This window comes from Amblyomma maculatum, chromosome 2 (assembly GCF_055883805.1).
Source record: "Amblyomma maculatum isolate TAMU_Amacu chromosome 2, ASM5588380v1, whole genome shotgun sequence".
Classification (NCBI taxonomy): Eukaryota; Metazoa; Arthropoda; class Arachnida; order Ixodida; family Ixodidae; genus Amblyomma; species Amblyomma maculatum.
In genome coordinates this window covers 35,210,011-35,230,526 of record NC_139345.1, presented here as the reverse complement: position 1 = coordinate 35,230,526, position 20,516 = coordinate 35,210,011, and the positions used below count along the sequence as shown (strand labels likewise).

Here is a 20,516-nt window from a genome sequence, read left to right as displayed (position 1 = left end):
GTAGGAGTGCAACTCAGCTTATTTATTCGCTAACAAGAGTCTTCGCACAGCCACTTCTTAGCATCCTTAACAATTGTTCAGGCTAGCGAATGCGATGACCGCTTTTATCGTTGCCTTTCGCTAAATGTGGATTGCTGCTGATGCGTACGTCGAACAACACTTACGTAGCCTGCGATATATAGAACGCCGGTTGTTGCGATGTTCTGTTGCATGAGCCTCACAATATAACAACAAATGTAACGTTAAAGGTAGCTCAGCGGTGCGTGCCTCATTCAGTTAACTCGTGTGTACTTTCTATTTCACGCCTGAAATTTACCTTTGCGCTGGCACAAATCATTCTGAGTAGTTTCTCAGTAACGACGGCCATGCCCACAGAGGTATAAGAAGTTTTCCCGCTTCTACGGCCTATCTATGTGTTTATATTTACGGCGCTCTCTTACGAAGGGAAAGGGACTTAATACTCGATTGCGGCTACGATACTCCAGTCATGATGAATTTCTGACCTCATCATCAATGAATGAAGTTAATTGTATCCACCTTCTAAATTCTTGCTAAGAAAAAATGGCGAGGCATGTGAAAAGATGCGACACTCGATTATTTTTGCTTACATGTATATGAATTTAAAAAAAAAAAATACAACGCACAAAAGTGCAAGCATACTGTGGATTATTTCAATCGTTTTCTCTAGATGGCAGCCTGCCCAGTTGCATGCATGCTATAATCGGAGAACTTCGTGCTTGGCGTGAGGAGTGCGTACTGAAAATGCACCGATTCATCAGCCGCAGGTTTCTTTCTCTAAAACAGCCATTTATGCGCAGATGAAACTTCGTAGAGCAGAGCACACATTGTAGCAATTCGTCTCTTGAATTGCGTTTCATCTTAGTCGTAAGATATTACCCTATATATCCTCGTTATGGTGCTTCGTTAGCATACATTCATCTGTTTCGGGGTATAGTGCGAATGTTTTACACTAGGGCTATTCTATATCTTTTTCTTTTTTTGGGGGGATTGATTGCGAGGAAAGAAATTAGGCGCCAAATGCTACCACCTTTTCCAACCTTATAAAAGAATGACATCACTAAAATAAATTCAATTCAATCTACCAGTCGGTTACATAATCGTCTGGCAAATCAGTTAATAAATGAACCAAATTCGCGTCGACAAAGCAAAGTTTCTCCGCTCCCATGCAGGCAAGGACGACATTTTCGGGGAGAACGGCTGCCTGTACGGCACGGTGGGCAAGTCATCGTGCAACGTGCGGGCGCTCACCTATTGCGACCTGCACAAGATCCTGCGTGAGGACCTCCTGGACGTGCTCGACATGTACCCGGAGTTCCACGACCAGTTCTCTGCCAACCTGGAGATCACCTTCAACCTGCGGGACGACGAGCAACTGGGCGTAGACCCGGAACTCTTCCGGGGAAAGTCCATGCACAACCGACCCGCCAGCTCTCCCGAGGAAGGTACGCGACTGCGGCGTGTCCACGCAGGCTGGGTGCTTTGGGCTTTGGAATGGGACAGCTTTGGAGTGGTATCCAGCCCTTCCACTGTAGCCTGGTGTGTTACTAAACCGTTCAGGAAGTGTGCAAGACACAGTTAGCATAATTAGCACACCAGTGAAGATGACCGAGGCAGTGATGTATGCCTCTGATTACCTAATAGTAGCCGCGAGTGTAGTGGCATTCCGTTCTTGTACAATAAAAAGGCGAAAAAGCGAAAGCCCTAACTGTGTACATCTGGACATTTACTTTCCAAGAATAAAAAAGCCACCCAAGGAAGGTAATATTATCGTCATATTCCACCCAAGGAACGTAATAGCACCGCTGATAGTGGAGATTTATGAGTTACTTACTTCAGTAGGACAGTGTCTAGAGCCATTGAACTACGGATCACCAAAAGCAAGGGCCCATTTCAATGGTGTGCAATTAAGAAATGGGTGCATGCTTAGAAAGCCGATGTCTGGTTGATTACTAAGTCTACATGCTGAAATAACAGAAGCCTTAATCGAGAAGACTTTTTTTTTTTTTTTCGAATTTGGCTTGTCGAGCAATAACAATACAGGTTTTACGACCCGCAGCCTACGCGTCCATTTTAAGCCGCATGCATAGAGGGAGCGACATTGGAAAACTATTCCTTGCTATAAGGCTTTGATACTACTCGTGTGTCTTGAGATATGCAACCCGGCGTTTTCAGGCTAGTTGCCTGATTACGCATGCGACACCGCAGAACTCGACATAAAGCTCTTGCCTGATTTTAAACAGCTGTACCACAGGGCGCTTCGGCGATCAAGAACGTGGTGTTACAGGTAACCAAAGTTATTGAATTTAGTTATTACTGAGTTCACAGCGAATATTTTTCCCACAGTTCCTGCTCAGTCGTTCGCATCCCCCCCCCCCCCCTTTTTTTTTTCTCGTATAAAAATATCAGTAATAGTATCCGTGCAGCCTAAGTTTGAGCATCTTTCTTTTTGTTCAATGCGCAATATAACCTAGACGAAGACGCTCACTCCGTATGCTACCCTTTGCCCTAGACATGTTAGCGGCAGGCGAAAATTATCTGGAAATGTGGATCTTAAGCAGCAAAGGCAAGCTGAAGACAAGCGCGTTGGGGCTTTCTCTCTGCCCTTGTTCATTTTGCTCGGTTTGCTTCAAGTGTTCCATCTCCCCGTCCTTTCCCCGCAGATGGTCAAGGGCGAGGCAGTTTGACAGTTAGGCGTGCTCATGCAGGCGAGTCTCGGAGCCAGGCGTACCAGTACCCGCGTGCCCGGCGGAGACGGCGGCGGCGGGGCCGGCGTGGCTCCTCGAGTGGCGACGACGGCGGAGGCTTCGGCGTCGGCGGGATGGGCTTCTCCGACGAAGAGGAGTGCGACGAGGGCGGCATCGGTCCCACGGGCAGCGGGCGCCGCACCGAGTCTGGCCGAGGCATCCTCGAGTTCTCGCCCGAGAAGGCCGGCCTCGACGTGACGCCCGCGAACTACGACTTCCAGGAGGGCCACCACGGCGGCGCCATTGGAAGCCGCAGCCCTAGCACCGAACCCCGTCGCCGCAATGGCACGCTCAACTCCATCGCCGGTGAGGGCGGCAGCCTTCCCACTGGTCGTAAACGGCAGCATCTACCAGTTCGTAAGCGGCAGCATCACTTTGTTCCCATACGGCAGCACCCCTGGTCGCAAGCGGCAGCACCCCTTATGAGAAAGCAACACCGTCACCTTTCTCGCACACTGCGGAACCTCCCAATTCTTAAGCGGCCGTACCACCTCGTACACAAGCTGCACGTAATCGGCAGCATAACCTAACTTTCAAACTGCAGAATCACATTGTTCGTAAATTCCAGCACCCCTTCTTGTAAGTGCTAGAGTCACCTTGCTCACAAATCGCAAATGTAATTGTTCATAAGCTGCAGCACGGCCTTTTCGTTAGTCGGCATCACCTTATTAGCAAAGGGCAGCACCACCCTGCTCGTAAACGACAACATGTCCCTGTTCCTAAAGGGACTCTAGACAGCACCATAATCTGGTTCGCAAATGGCAACTCTCCCCTGCTCGTAAGCGGCAGCGTTACCTGCTCGCAAACGGCATCAAATCTGTTCTATGCGGCAGCGGCTACCTTTTCGTAGGCATCAGCACCACCTAGTTCGCAAACAGTATCCCCACGCTACTCATAAGTGGTCTTACAACTTTGCAAACGGCATGTATGCGTCGGCATCCCATCGTTCTCAAACGAAAGCACCACTGTGCGTAAACGGCAACGCCTCCTTGTCAGTAAGCCGCAGCACTCCTGTTCACAACGTGAGTACCACTTTGTTTGCAGGCGGTGGCACCCCCCTGTTCCTGAGCGTCAGCATCACCTTGTTCGCCAATGGCAGACCCACCGTTGTCGTAGTAGTATCACTAACTTATCCGTACACACTTAATCTGGTTGCCCATAGGTTCCAGTTATAAGTGAAACTTAAAAAATGTTCCGCTTATAAGTGTAACTTTTTTTTTAAAGTTCCACTTATAACGGGAACGAATATGTAACCTTGTTCGCAAACCCTTATTGCAGGTGGCAGCCAGGTTGCATTATCATGCTTGAAATATTACACCACTTTTCAAAGGTGTCAGCATCACCTTGTCAGTGGGTGTCAGCATCGACTCGTTCGCATACTTCCCACCCTGCGCGTAGACGACGGCATCACCATATTCACAAATGGCATGAGATCTGTAACATCGCCTTATTCGCACATGACGCCGCCACCACCATGTTCTTAAGCGGCAGCGTCTCCAGTTGGTAAGCTGCAGTACACCTGTCAGTGCCAACCTTACCTTGTCTGCAAACAGCAGCACACCTCTTCGCAAGCAACAGCACCGGCTTTTTCAAAAACCGCAGTGTTTTCTTGTTCGTAAAAGTCAGCATTACTTTGCTCGCAAACGACCGCTGCCCTGTTCGTAAGCGTCAGCATCAAATTCTGAGCCATCGGTAATCTGAACCCTAGTCATACATATAGGCCGCAGAATCACCCTTTTCGCAAACGGCAGCATCCCTCATATCTCGTAGAATTGCCTTCTTCGCCAACTTCAGCCCCTCTGCCTGTAAGAAGCAGCACGCCGTGTTCCTAAGCAGCCAAAACGCCTTGGTCGCAAACAGCAGTACCACCCTGATCGCGAGAAGCAGCACTGTCTTTTTAATTTAGTGCATATTGGTAATCGGGAAAGAGGTAAAATGTGACGTGGAGTCTTTTAAATATCTTAATGGGAGCACTAATCTTGCACTAAACATTATATTTTACAACTCCTCATGGGCTATATATGGGATAAGGTGAGTGAATTGTACTGCATGAGAATACTGATACATGGAACCACTTGGTGTGCCATTATCGTTGCCAAGAAGGTGACGGAAGGATCGGCAACAAATGAACACCACAATTCCGGCAAATTTCGCGTAGGATATGGAATGGGTATTTCAGTCCTCAGCCAGCCTGCTTAACTATACAGCTTGCATGCCTTGTATTGGTTGATCCAGACTTACAGGTTTTCGTTTCGTGCTTTATTCACACCGCTCACACAGATATTAAGTCAACATGTTGGACAAGTAGACCAGCGAGTGAGTTGCCATGCAGGCACTGACGCCGCGTATCTTATGCAGCCTCGGTGATGAGTTATATTGGTGCACCTGAACAGCTACTTTGTGACTTCTGAGTGCAACACTTTATTTAAAATTTTGTTCGGGCAAAGCAAAATCTGCGGAGGTATTATGGGATGCGTTACAAAAGGACTTCCTCCAATTTCAAAAACACTGTCCGGCCTGTTTTCTTGTCAAATGCTGCCTATAATATCATAGATGCGCCGGAATTCTATCATTGCATGGAGAGCAGCTGATTACACCAGTTGATATCGCAAATATAGGACGGATTCTGTACCTTAAATAAGGGTATAGTTAATACAAAATAAGTAGAAAAGATATTGACAAGTACCAGTACTTTCATTTTTTGTCTAGAAATTTTGATTGTTAACAGTCTTATAGCGCCGATTGAGACATTCCTGGTTGTGTCAGTTCTTGTTATTTTAACCACATGTATTTTTTGGTTCTGCAGGAGCCATCACCAGTGTGGCGAACCTGACCACCGCTGTGTTCGGAACAGGGCCCGGAGCCACGCACAGCACAGGTGCCAGCCCCTGCACTGATGGAGGCTCGCGCCTCGGGTCGGGTCACGGTCAGCAGTCGCTCAGCACTGGACGCGTGTCCGACGAGCGCCAGAGGTCGTCGGCCGCGGGACGTGCGGTGTCGCCCAGAATGGCCCGTAAGTGCACAGTCGAACTCGCAGCTGCGGAAAAGGAAATAGCCTGTGTGCTACACGAGCGGACGACAACATGAAAACCTTCAACACGGGCTACCTATAATATCGAAATATATAGCATGCTTCGAAGTGACATGACACGGTATGCTGTGAGAATGCAAGATTCATTACCCTCTGAACACGTTTGATTGCTTTTAAGTGGTATGTTGTCCTTTAGTGATTACAAAAAAAAAAAAAAAAAGACTGATATATGAGCGAATTCTCAGCCTTGCATGATCGCTTCTTGGCATAGTAGTTGTGTAAATATGAATTCTCGTGCGTGCTTTTCCTTTGGAATTCTTTTACAGGCTTAGCAGCGCTTTGAGCCACCTAACAGAGAAGAACTTTATCTGTACCGATTAAGCTGAGTCTAAGAAAAATAATTGTAGACTGTGCGACAATGAAAAAATTTGCCGACAATTACATTACTTCGTAATGCGAAATTTGAGAGCATCTCGTCAGCTGTTCCACCTTTTTCGATAGATTGAGGCAAAGATTTCGAGCAAGACATGTATCATTCTATTACAGACAACTATTTTATTTTTCACACATATTCCTTCAAGAAACGCTCCACTAACAGTTCTTGCCTGTCATTAAGGAAGCTTTGTGGTCGGAGAAATGAAGAGAGTAATTAAGTTATCTGGAGGTTGCGGGAGGCAGTGCGTGGGCCATTAGAAATGGTGCTCGGCGAAGAGGCTAATGCCACAAGCTGCAGACGAGAAGAAAGAACCTTCGCAAATATCTTAAACTGACTTGAAAACGCTGTAGCCAAAGTTAGCAAGTGTCTCATCGAATTTCTAGCAATATATGTTTTAAAGGAAAATGAGGGCAGTCTAGATCCGGTCCAGGCATTCCTCGAAAGTCAAGGGACGATCGGCTAGAGATTCGTACTATCAAACTAGCTTTATATACGCAAACTACATCGAAATATGATGTTTTTCTCTGTGAGTGTGTGAATCCTCGGTTACTGCACATGTTACCACGCAGTTCAGTGTGGGCGCTCGCATTATTCATGAATTATTATCTTAGCAGTGTGTACCATGTGGGGTCACGTCTTCCACTTGAGCTCTGAAGCGTGCCTTTCATAATTACATCACAGGAATGGAAAGGCGCAGTACCTGTCACACTTGCTTCTGTGGGCACCTAAATCATGCAGTAAGGGAAGAAAAGAAAGTGGGATTGAAAGTGGAGCTGGTTACAATAGAAAGGCGCAGTATCTGTCACACTTGTTTCTGTGGACACCTGAATCGCGCCGTAAAGGAAGGAAGGAAGGTGGGAGTAAAAATGGTTACGAGGGACAACGCCGACGCCGCGAAACCCAGGAACGGGCGCCAAAGAGCTGGGCTATAAAAAGCAGAGAAGAAATAAAATGGTATCTTTCGTACCTCGTGGAGCTTACCTCCGATTTCGTTGTATTCGCTGAAATGTGTTACACTTGTAGACTAGAAAATAATAGCCCTGGAGAAATGATTAGTTGCGCCCCAGCGTTAATCTGTTTGCAAGTGGTAAGGCTGCACTATAGCGTGTTCCTTGTAACGCGGGAAACGTCGCTAGGCAGTTACTTTATATTTCATTTCACCGGTGTACGCCTTTTTAACGGTTTCCCCACATATCCTAAAAGCGAAGAAAGTGCAACTTGATGGTTGCTTCCCAGACGTTTTTATAACGGTCGGCAGTATTTCGTTGACGACTGTTTACTCTCAGCAGTACACACTACCGTAATATACGCAGCTATAACGCCATCCGAGGCATAAAATATTCAATGCAGTAAAGCACTAGCTGAAGGAGTTACGTGGTGGAAAACAGCATACAGTCATGCTTCGTTATTACGACCCCCGTTAATCGGAACAATTCGGATTATGGATATTTTTTCTACGAACCAAACTTTTGCAACTTAGTTCCGCCTCGTTATTATAGATACTCGCTGTTAGGACAATGTACAAAGGGATAACGCGCAGAGCCCATTCGGACCCATGTATTTAAGTCGCGTTATTATGGAGAGCGATGAGCACGACAGCTTTACTGCCCGAAAAAGGTGTATTCTATTCTGCATTTTTACTGCAGTGTATCAGAGGAATCAAGCGAAAAATTACCAGTGACGGAGTAAAGGCCTTTTTTATTATTGGTTTCGTACTTTACAGTGCAAAGTTTTCGAATCAATTCATCTTATTATTTTAGTACCATGACTGACGGTGAAGGAAACTTTCTCTGCCTGCTACTTCAAAAGCCGCGATCAGCAGCTGTCAATCAACTGAGGGCTCGTACGTAATAGCAGTTCATGGGATGTGGGAAGTTGCAGTAGTAGGAGGCACGTGTAAATAATCTTTATAAGGTGCGTCAAACTGCCCACTATTTCAAGCATAACGGCAACAAGAAAAACGTGCTCGTAGTTCACTGGTCACTACAGTGCACAGAAGCAGGCCTTATACCTAGCATGTTTGTTTCTAAATATTTTTCATCGCTATTCATTATTACGCGCGACTTCATTTATGAAATATTTAGCTCGGCAACTAAAGTGTCTCTACTAATGGACGCGACTGTAGTCCATATTCAAAAAACCGCAACAAAGGTAGTAAAGAAACGAGAGCAGTTGCGCGAGGTGATTCATTTTGTATAATGAAAGCTGTTACTAGATTGATGTAGCCCTTTATTCTACCCAGAAATCTACATCATCAGCCGTAAGGCCTTAATTACTTTATTTAACCTATTGTACTATACCTACAATTGAAAACGTTCAAATTGATTGAAATCGCAACAAAAGTAGATTTGAACGACCCCCTGAATTGCAATGCTGTTAAATATAACTTATGTGCGACTTTCTGCCAAGTGGCGAAGGAAAATGGTCAACGTCCTCTTCATTTTTAACGAAGAGGAGGAGTAAAACATGTTACATATCAAGTTTAGCGCGTTTTAGCTTGTAGAAGTAAAACATTGCTCTCTATTCGACATCGACATTACGAACTTATTAAGATCTCTAACAAAACTCGGGTATAGAGTTCTAAGCACTACAGCACCCATTATCTCAAAAAGTGTCTGGAATTGACTATGACGTGTAAAGCTAGCTTTCACCTCCTGGGCACTTCTTTCGGAACCTGCATATGAGCGTCCACCAGCCATTTACTCTCCGAAGGCTTCCACCTGTCAACCACCCAAGAGCCTCCAGAAGAATGTATATTCCCCATACCCATGGTAAAATCGAATTCAGAGATGCAAATGGGCCATCTAGCAGATAAAAGTTCTGTATACGAGACGCAAACGGCAGGAAGACTATAATGCCAATCATGCGCGGCCGCATGAATCTCATTGATCGCGTGTAATTTTTATTTCCAAGAACATGTGCAGAATAAGGCGCGACAGATGGTGAGGTAGGTTTTATAAGGAATTTTTCGTTTAAATTGTTTCGAGGTGCGTCTCATATTAAAAAAAAAAAGAAAAAACAGGAGTCGGGGTGTTATATTTGCTGAAATTTGCCGACCGTTTAACTGCGTGTAGGTGTATAAAAGCAACAGCAGGCTTCTACGTCGATCTGTTCTTCTTCTGCGCAACACTACTGCATGCAATGCACACGTGGTGTGCCGTTCAATGTTCTCAAGCGTACGCGCACCGAGTCAGCTTTGTACCCTCGTTTGATTGCACTTCTCCCACAGGAGCTCCTACCTACCATTCATGTTTTGCCAAGATTTCTCTTCTTAATTTTTTTCTTTTTCATCCAAACACTCCTGAATAACGCCGATTAACTAAGCTCCTACAGACACGGGAGTCTCTGCAGTGTAGAACACCAAATACGATGCCGCCCAGCCTTCCGGGTCATTAAGCAACTAGTGACATCTATTGGCTACCAATAGTGAACACCGCTAACTGAATAGGAATATTTTATCTGTGCAGATTTGATATTGACAGAAAGTGCCTGTCACAAACCCCCGCCTTTACGGTCACAAGAGGTGCGGGATCCTCTTTACGATTACTCGTCGTTCCTCTATGAGGGTTGTGAACACATTTAAAAGTTAGGCCGGTCAACCCGTGAAGCACGTGTGTCGGTGTGTGATTGAGGAATAAGTACAAATAGGTCACTTTCTTTTACAAACAATTAAAGGTTTATAAATAGCAGACCAAAATTACACTGATAATAATAGAGTACAATGAAAGAGAATACAACGCCACGACAAGATATTGATAAAGACGAAGAAATAAATGATAAGAGAAAAAAAAAATAACCCGACAATGAACAAAACACTGTGATAAAAAAAAATGAAGACTATAAAGATAATAAAGCAGGTATTTCAGATATTATAAGTATGAGCAAAAGTTACATAAGAACACAGCGTAAAATACTACTAAGTCAGGTCGAAAGTTAACAAAGCGAAAATAATGTTCGATTGAACAACAGTCCGTGGCGAGTGAAATTCTCACGTCTTCTTGTTTGCTGAGGCGTCGAAGGCTGTGTTGCTCGGTAGCGGCGGCCGTACAGGTGCAGAGGACGATGCGTCGATCGCGGGCCCGAAGAAACACAATACGCTTTCGGAGCACCGCGGAGTGGCCGGAAGTTTGAATCTTCCCAAACGCACTGGTGAGGGCGTGCTGCTGTCGGTTATTTTATACCCTCGGCCGACTATGCAGCAGCCGCGTCAAGGACAGGCGGTCGCTGCCCCATCGGCTTGTCGAATCTTGTCCAGAGGAGCGACGGAGTCCCGTGAATTTCGCTCTATATTCCAGCCATAAGCTCCCGCATCTTCCGCTGTATAATAGGTGAGGCAGCTTGTGACAGTGCCACAAAATTCTGCGTGAACACGACGATCATCGTGGCCGCGCGGGACGAAAATTCTGAATCCTCGAGCTGATTTTTGATGTTAGGCTTAGCAAGCACGTTCCGGTGGTTCCAGAATATGTGGCGCTCATAACGACGCGGGCTATTATAATCCTGAGAACATTAAACGTTTATAGTTTTCGATGAAGTGCGTATTAACCGGGTACCCTGTGTACATCTTTAATTTGTTTCTCTGCGTTTTACCCTTCGGCCGCAGGATCTAGCCGCAGCAGCCCTGGCTGGTCGCCCAAGGACGAGGCTGCGGCACCGTCGGTTTCGTCGACCCGCGAGTCCTCACTGCCGGCGCCACGGGTCTCTGCGCAGTCCAGCTCGAGCGTCACGCTGCCGGTGTCGTGCAGCCCCGCAGGCGCCTCGCCTCCGCAGCCGCCCTTTCCGCCCTCCGGGGACGAGGCACGCCTCGGCCTGCTCGAGTCCAGGATCGACCAACTGGCCAGGTCTGTTCCTCGACACGCTTCCTCCACTTCGTGTTCCTTTCATGGCTAGCGAAGGAAGCAAACACGGCACGAATGCTAGTTAATTCTGCGCTTCGCTCTTGTGTTTTCTTGTTGCCCGCCGAGTTGTGACTTTTTGATCTGTTTACATGTCCATTACCCTGCTAGCTTCCACGTGGACACTGGCCACCAACCATTGCGGGTTTGAGCGTCGCGCGAGCCCAGGCCCTGATCAGCTTTCACCACGCGCCCACTGAGACGCCGCAGCGCGCACTCTACCTCCGCAGGAATGAAAGCGATTGGTTGCAATGATACAAGCCTCCAAGTTTACAAAGGAGACGTCTTCCTCCAGCGATACACGCAGAGACTCAGTTACCGTGTCCCAGGAGAGCGCGAGGAACAAGGCTCTGCTGCGCGCTCGAGGTGACGAGGAATGCGCACCGCATGCACGCAGTGGCGTGCTGCGATATCTCTCGGAGTGACCAAATGGCCTCTTTGAGAGAGTGTGGGCAACCAACTCAAGTTACGCCTGTCGGGAATCGCTGGACCCCGCTCGACTGGCTCAAGCTTCGCTCTAAGGTACAACCCGGTGCGGGCGAGCTTATGTAAACACTGGTCTGAGCGAACAAAGTCCGACAGATAAAAACAGTAGCGTACGCACCTTGCGATGTCTCGGAGGGGCCTCTCTCTCGACCCCGCTCGCACTGCCGCTGCAGTCGAAGCGGTGCCATATTCCCACCAAAAGGCGCCAATGCGAAGAGCCGACGTCGGGGTGGAGCCGAGCGACGGTGACAAGTCGTCTGGACACCTCTAAGCCGCCTGAGGCAGGAGAAATGGAAATAGAACACCACGGGAGTGGGCGGCGGCCGGACAAAAGGCAACTGCAGAAAGATCGCATCCCACAAGCTCACCGGTGAAGACAGCGCGCGTTGTGGCAGAGAGTCTGCTTCCACATATGTCGTGACCTGAGCAGATATAAACTGGTGAATACCAGCAGTGCGTACTGCAGCGGTCGAAGGACTGGTGGTTTCAACATCGCAGTGCACACTGTTCTTTTTTTTTTAACTGTAATAAACACGGCCGGGCTACAACATTACCTCAGCAATTTGGATTCACTCGGCTATATGTTTTGTATCTGTATAGAACTGGCTTGATGTTAGCATTAGGAAACATTGATTTCAGAGGTTTTAAATATACCCTGGGTCAATATGTATGGCAACGTTTTAATCCAATATATGCGCACGGGTGGCTTTTGTGAATGTTTAAGTCAAATTTAAGAGCCCTACGTGAACTATAAATTTACGGATAATTTAAAAAGTTCTGGCGACCGCTCTCAAGCTACTAGGGCGACACCTCACCACGCGTTCGTACCCGACCCATTCGCGATGATGTCAACGGGGTTTTCCGGGTGCCATATGTCATTAGCCCTGAACCAATTTGTCACACGGCGTGGAACCGGAACCACTGATGAAGAAAGGAGGCGATGCGTGCAGCGTTCTGGTATGCGGCACTGCACAGTAGTCTGGATGTATCTCCCATGCATAGAAGTCCGGACACGTGTCGCATTTTCAGATAGTTGCTATTGTGACTATCTATGCCTTTGGGTGCTTTATAGTAAAGGAAACAATAAACGGAGGGCATCCTACGAGTGTTACGACGAAGGCCGAGGCTGGCCGAAGCGAACGAGAGGAGCAAAGGCGCCGTCGTTCTGCGGCGGTAGTGGACACAAGTCATTGACAGCCCCCCGTCGAAACAGACGAGTAGCGGAAAGAGCGTTTCGCAAGAGCAAATGAAGTCAGGCGTCGGAACCCTATAGCAATTTTTCAGGTCACGGGGAAACGGGGGAATACCAACGCTAACAAATTAATGCTGCATGAATGCCACTGATTTCTCTAAGGTTGTTTTATGCCCAAACTGCCACGCAGAGCTCTTTGTGAGTCATAAAGAACATGCGTTCACATCGGTATGCAAAAACTCTATATAAGACTACATAGCAACCGCAATTCCTTTGAAATTGAGATGATGGTCCCTTGGAAAGGAAGCTTTTCTTCTAGGGCATATAGTGGTCGTACAGGAGAGCTTCAGGGACAGTCATGGACAGAATCTTGCGGGAAGCACAAAATATTTAATTTCTCCGTTGCGTTACAAGCCAACCAGTGCTGGTATTAATCGAGACAGTGGAGAACGCATGTTCCCGTGTGAATTATTTCTGTGCAGTTACTGCTCTGCGACACAGAAATGATCTTTTTTCGTGGATCCGCATCCCATAAACTTTTTTCCCGTCACTCTACGTGTTCAGCACTTAGTTATATTTGCAGACGCTGAATTTCTTTCTCAGGCGCGTGACCTGACATTAGAGGTGCATTGTGCACACCACGCAGGGTGGTGTAGAGCATAGCTCGCAGCTCATGGTTTGCATACATTAATTATAGTTTTCAAAGATTTCACATTTTTCGCTGGCTTGTGTGTGGCAAAATTTTGCATGAGCATCCGATCGTGATTGATCATACGCCGGTCGCACAACATCGCGGACAGAAATGACGGGTATGTGACTGTGCAACCCTTTTTCTGGGTACAGGCAAGTGGCAGCCATGGAAAGTCGGTTGGCCCTGGACATGCAGACCATTCTGCGGCTGCTGAGCCCCGAAAGCGTTGAGCGTCGCTCCTGCGAAGCAGCAAGTAGTTCGGCAGCGCGGCCCGTCGACCTTCCGCTGAGGGCGGCCACCGCCCAGGGCCCCGCGCCACCCTCGGTGCCTACGCAGTCTCCGGAGTCGAGCAGGTGCGCGGCTCTTCTCTCTCTAGTCACAGTGCCCACAAAGACCATCGAGGATAAGGAGGTCGCAGTATAAATGAGCGAGGAGGACACAAACGACAAACAATTGGCACCAAAATAAAACCAATACACGCAAGCTCCTAACAACCAGTAAAAATAAACAAGATATTCACATTGGCTATAAACTTCTGGAGTCGCATGTAACAGAAAAGTGCAATAACATTGAATAGCATGTATTATTGATAAATTTGGTCGATTCACACATGGTCACCAGTGGTCTAAGTTTATTCCTTTTTACGTCCGCGTCAGGAAACTAGTTCCCACTGTTCGCCTGGCTCAGGAGCTTGTTTGAGTTCTCGAAGTTACGTAGAAGCCAGATTCAATTAGACTGAATGCATCTTGCATTTAGATTCAGCAGCAAATATTGCGTACTGAGCCAGTTGCTTTTAATCGTTTGATCTGTTATTTCGTCACTTCATTTTGTGTATGATCATGTTGGCTCCTTTGTACAATCTCTTCCAGTCATACTGAACTGGCGAGGTTGAGTAGCCGAACACGTTTTGCGAAAATATTTGTGATACTCGGAACTTGTTCGCAGTGACACATAACATTTCGCAATTCCTCTTTACGGAAGGCCTTTGTGCATGTACCAGAACAGGTTTAGGACGTTAGGACGGCACGGTGTAGCACTTTCCCAGAACTTCCTATACGAATACATTAAAGCAGTTTTAGCGTACTTGTACTAACTTGTAAGCACGCTGTAAGAACGTACTTAGTATTTCACACTGACAGCACGCCGCGGCGGATCACGCGAACAGCTAATGTTTGCGCTACATGCGCCCACCACAGCGGCGCGGGGGCGCTGCGGGATGGGGGCTAACTAGGATGCTTCGATAGCATCGCCGCCGTCCGAACGGATAAACGCGATACTATTGAGGTACCCTAGATCCATCTGGTCGCGAAACGCCGTACGCAGCTCAGCGGCGTGCCCCGTTTCGGTGTCGTTTTGGAATAGGCCAAAAACATTGACAGTCAATAGGTTTTTTCATCTACTCTGCAGGGTCACTGTGGCTGAACAATTGTTATGCTAAGACTTGGCTTTTGAGTCGAATTTGAGGAGCAGCCACAGTAATCTTAGCACAAGCTCCTCTGTTGGCACTGGCTGAGCCCGTGTGCGGTCGTCGCAATAGTTGTGCCTAGTGGCTGTGAAATTCGCAGCATAACTGTGAATTCAGCCACGTCCAAAAGCTTGGTACGAAGTGATTTGTACCCAACTACATTTCGTGGTGCCAAACATCCACACGTATCCAGTGCCGTTTTGTTTTAAAGTTCCGTTGACGCATGCTTGTCTGGAACTGTGGCGCTGTGCAAACCCCACAGAAGACACGACATTGCAACTGAGCGACCATATTTGTTATGTAGCTATGAGTTCAGCATTCAGCATTTAGTAGACGCGTGTTCCTTAGTACGCATATGTCGGAGAAGTAGACGGGTGCAAGTGATTGTCAGAACTACTACCAAGAGCTGGGCCACCGGTTCCACGACAGTAAGCCCCCAAGCTGAGATTAAATGGGGCTTGTACCAAGCTTAATTGTGAATACACGAAGTCACGTCTTTCAGCAAGGCCGGTTGCAATACTAATTTTGTTTATTACACAGATTGGGTAATAAGGCCGCAGTGCGATACTGAATGTAAATAGCGCAGTATGATTTCTTGAAACGCCACGTGCGTTTTTAGTAAATCCACGTGTTGATTTTCACAAACAATTACTGTTTCGCGTTGCAGTACACTAGCCATTAAAACGTATAAAATGCACTTTATTTGGTTTCTTTCCGATAAAGGCACTCGCACCTATACGACGGAAGAGGCGTTCTGATACATACACAAAGAGTGCGGGTTCGATCACAGCTACGGAAGCAATGTTCCTGATGTAGGCTATATTCATATAGGCGACTCAGTGGTTGGGGCGCTCGGCTGTTGAGCCTAAGGACGCGGGATCAAATCCTGTAGGGGCGGCCATTTTTTGATGGAGGCGGAAAGCAAAGCGCTCGTGTGCTGTGCGATGTCAGTGCAGGTTAAAGAACCCCGGGTGGTCGAAATTTCCGTAGCCATTCACTCTGGTGTACCTCGTAGCCATGAGTCGGTTTGGGACACTTTACCACATAAACCAAAACTGCAGGCGAAATGCGAAAACGCCCTCGATATTTATTCGCACTTGAAAGAGCTCTAGATGTCCAAAGTTAATCATGTCATCTACACGGTGGGCCTCGTCTTCCAGCGTCGGCTCATTATTACACAGCTCAAGCAATGTTTCAATGCATGCGTCTAAGGCTGAAATATGGAAACGTGCTCATTGATGCCGACCAATTACCTGAGACGATATAGTTAAGCATGCTTTCAGAAGTCGTGCAGGACGACTAAAATATACCTAGGTGGCCAAAGTTAACCATGCCATCTACACGGTGGGCGTCGACTTACAGCATCGGCGCATTATTACACTGTTCAAGCAATGTTTCAATGCATGCGTCTAAGGCCGGAATATGAAAGCGTGCTCACTGAGGCTGACCGTTTACCTGAGGCAATATAGTTAAGCATGCTACTGATCTGGCTATTATTACTAAAACCTACTGATTTGGCTATTATTAGACTTCCTTCCCCATGCTCGGATTAGCTTCAAATTATCCCCCCCCCCCCCCTCCCTCACCCTCCCACCCTGGAAAAAAAAGTAAACGTTACAGTCGATTCTAATCCAGGCAGATGTTCTGTAAGCATTACTATGTTCAGCCTATCGATTCGACCATTGTCTGCACGTACGCATCACGAGCTCTGGTCGGAGCAGCGGCTTATTCCAATGGTGGTAACGAGGTTGTGGCACATACCTTTGGTCCTTAGATCTCCCTCTTTCAACGATCCTAGGGACCATTCCAACCATCACTAGTATTCAGGACCTCTGGCAAAATGCCTCTGACGTATTTAACTTATGCATAGCTTCAATACATGCTGTAGGCGCAATCCACACGGGTCAGGTTCCTGTACAACTACAGGGTTATTTACAAGAAGCTCTGAGCAGACTAAGTCCGCACAATGTCATGCTAAGGTTGATCCTTGGTAACGTTGGATTTCCATGGCAATCAGGTAGGGCCTTGCCCGCGAACTTCTGCACCGGGCGCCTATGATTCCTTGGGCTTAACCAGCTATGTGCCACACGACTCTCGAATACAAACAAGAAATAAATCTTGACTATGGCAATACTAGAGAAACTGTCCGCACTTTTTTAGTTCTGAAGAAATCTCACTATAGCGAAGCTACGTATTCTCCTACGCATGCGCTTTAATGCACTGCTTTCTCTTTTCTGTTCGTATGCTACCCTCTTATGCTAATTTGAACATTCCCTTTCTCCGGTCCTGTTGTCATTTGATTCCCTCATTTTTCACACACTACTCCCTGAATGTGGCGGGCTTGCTAGCCCCGGAGCAACTGGCGGGCCAGTTGGAAGCGCGGAGTGCATTTCTAGGCTACCACTTGGCAAGACGGAATGTGAAGCCGGAATGTGAATCGCTTCCCTTCCAAGTGCATTTCATGATGCTCGTACTTTCCACGCTGAGCAATAGAAGGACCAGCTTCTTAACCTGTTCCATATCGCTGCGCAGGACCTTCCTCGGGCCACCTTGGAACTGCGCACACACTTTACCGAATCCAAGAGTGTTTCTACTGGACGCGCATGCGTGAAACCACTGATAAATATGTGGCTAGCTGTGAACGGTGTTCGAGCTACAGGCGCCCAGACGGAACTTCTCACGGTCTCTTCTTCCAAGACACCAACAAAGATCTTAAGGTTCACATAGAGCTCTTGGGCCCTTTTTGTATAGTCTCATTACTCCAAGAGCTGGATCGTCGCCTGTACTGATTACCTAACTCTTTCCTGTAAGACGTCTCGTCTTCCCCCGGCTACAAGTACTGTAACTGAAATATTTTCAACTAACTGCACCTTTCTAGCGTGCACTACTGACATCGCACAGTATACACTGGCGCCTTTTGTGTTTGATCTAAATGGGAAGGTCGGCACATACTTTGTGCATTGCTTAGAAGTAATATTGATCACACAGCGTTTTTTTTTTTTTTTAATTGTACCTTCACGGCACAGAACTCTGGCATCTTTTGCATTTAGCCCACATCGAAATGCGGCCATCGCGACCGAGTCTTCCTCACACTTCCTCGGCCTCAACAACTGAGTGATGTGACCACTGAGCCTCAGCGGCACGTATAATGAGGCATCAGGCGTAGCACCGGCGGCACCACCCCTCCCTCCATTCTACCAAAGACTTACATGTAGACAATACATCTGAGCCTTCGACTGACGGCAATCGTTCTTCAAACTTCCTATGCACTGGACTTAGTTTAGTGTCACACTTTGTTCAGTTCTTGAAAGTTATATCAGCTTTACGATCTCTCTGTCTCCAGACATTGTCAGTGTTAACTAAAATCGCAATCATTTCTATAAGGCCTTCTAAAAAAAGTTTTTGGGGAAGCAGGTCACTACAAAAGAGGTATCCAGTTAGAGAGGCCTACATGCAGCCATTTCAGGAGCTTAGGCTCGCGCGGTGGTTTCCAGGCACCGTTAGGCTTCTCTCTCTTTTCTTGATTTTTTTTTTTTTGCTCTTGTTCTTTCATCTGGATCCGACCCCGACAAGGGCATAATTAGTGCCAGACCACAGGTCTACGAAGCTCTTCGCTCGGTGATTTTTGCCTTGACAGCTCGATGGTGCTGTATTTTTACTTTAAGACACCACCTGATATGGAAGGCCAATACAGTATAAAAACGTTCATATGTTCCCGATTCGTTTCATAGGCTCAAAATCACGATGTACAACATCTCCAATAGAGTTACCCTATTTTATCCCGGATAACACGATCTCCCGGTTACTACGTTCGACCGTTTGACAAGCTGCGGTCTTATCATACGTTTTGCGATCAACTGGACATGTGCTAACAAGCGTTCGCGACATAACAAACTGATTTGTGACGCTCCCCCGCCCCAGTTGCTTTTTTGCGGTGCCCAAATGCAAAAGGGCGAAGCAAAAATAAATGGGCAACGGGTCAACATACAAGGCACCGTTCCCGCGGAAGCAAGACTTCATAAGGAGAAACGCAGTGACGTCTTTGTGGTAGCTCAAGGAAATAAGGATGAACCTTTTTTGGTGACTACAACTATTCGCTTCCATACGAGCGGGCCGGATCTTGGTGACGCAGCATGAGTAAAAAAACGCGGCATCTCTGAGCCATAGCGATGGCTTTTCCACATATTAGTACTGTAAGGGGGCGAAGCATCTGGAAACAACCAAGAAAGCGAGCACGGTTCGCCATTGATTTCTACGAACTGGATTTGTTACTAAATCTCTCCCGCGGTTAGGACAACGCAAATACGGACTAAAGTCTGCGAAAGCTAAAAAATCATCTGTGCATAATTGATGCCTATAAATGCTAATCTACGCTTTTATTCAGTGAAAGTCTCAAATCTAAATCGCATTGTACCTCATTCAGCAGTTATATTTTTCAAAACAGGCAGTTTGGATCATACGTTCTTCCGCATAATACGTTTCTTTACCACGTATAAAAAAAATGTATCAATCAGGTATTTGTGTATTGCAGGACATAGAGGTACTGTTTGAAAAAAAGAAGCTGTCATCACTTGTGGTTGAGAAAAGTATAGATTTGGTTTGGTTTTGTGGGGTTTGGCATCCTATTGCGACTCAGGCTATGAGAGACGCCGGAGCGGAGAACTCCGGAAATTTCGATCACCTGTTGTTCTTTATAATGTACTGATATCGCACAGCACACGTGTGCCTTGCTCTTCGCCTCGAAAGAAAAGCGGCCGCCAAGGCCGGGATTCGATCCTGCATCCTTAGGAACAGTAGTCGTTAACCACTGTGCCACCTTGGTGTGGTTTGAGAAAGATATAGTGATTCGCCATATGTACCCGGTGTAAGTACCCCTTAAGTACGCGTCAGTCATCTTTTTTAATTTGCTTTCATCTTCTCATCTCTCTTATTAGAGGAACGTTCTGCATCCTTGTCATGCAACCTGTTGACCTAAGCTCAGTTCAAATTAAGTTTCAGAACCTTTTTCTGTGCAGGCCGCCATAAAGAAAATTTGCTCCTTCAATACCAACCCACTTCACCTTTTCAGGGGAGCGGTGGGCGGTTCATGCACGTGGCCTGCAGGCTCGGACCCGTGGATAGAACCACTTCGCAGTGCCTCACACCCGGGAGACCTGGCTCAGGTGAGCGAACCGGCGTCATTTTTTTTTTTTATCCTTTTTGGCCATCTCTGGTTTGCGGAAAATTGTGATTCATTATTGCTCACATCATCTATAAAGTGAAGAAGAAGATGAGCCTTTTTTGCTGGATGCTGACGAAGAGGAAGAAGTCTGTGAAATTGTGATCGCGCAGATCATCGTGCGCTTCCTCGCCGACCTCGACGCCGTCCTCGACGTGTAGATTAAACCTTCTCTTACCTTTACCAAGTATAAGAAAAGGTTTAATCTACACGTTGAGGACGGCGTCGAGGTCGGCGAGGAAGCGCACGATGATCAAAACCAGCACGATCATCATCTTCTTCTCCCTCGTTATAATGGCACATACCCACAGTGGGGGATTGGCCAGAATTCGTTGCA

General features: G+C 47.0%; 1 protein-coding gene across 3 annotated transcripts in view; it reads left to right on the top strand.

Moving 5' to 3' along the window:
- Window positions 1-20,516, top strand: part of sei (potassium voltage-gated channel seizure) — a 283,246-nt gene that overhangs the window by 249,170 nt on the left and 13,560 nt on the right. Inside the window, exons 11-16 of one of the 3 annotated variants that reach the window (XM_084593794.1) lie at window positions 1,191-1,463; window positions 2,727-3,122; window positions 5,572-5,778; window positions 10,836-11,073; window positions 13,649-13,849; window positions 20,030-20,123. In XM_084593794.1, coding sequence (XP_084449920.1) covers window positions 1,191-1,463; window positions 2,727-3,122; window positions 5,572-5,778; window positions 10,836-11,073; window positions 13,649-13,849; window positions 20,030-20,123 — 1,409 coding nt within the window. Of the gene's footprint in view, window positions 1-1,190; window positions 1,464-2,681; window positions 3,123-5,571; window positions 5,779-10,835; window positions 11,074-13,648; window positions 13,850-20,029; window positions 20,124-20,516 lie in introns of all 3 variants that reach the window. The other 2 variants (XM_084593795.1, XM_084593793.1) reach the window with 2 other exon arrangements.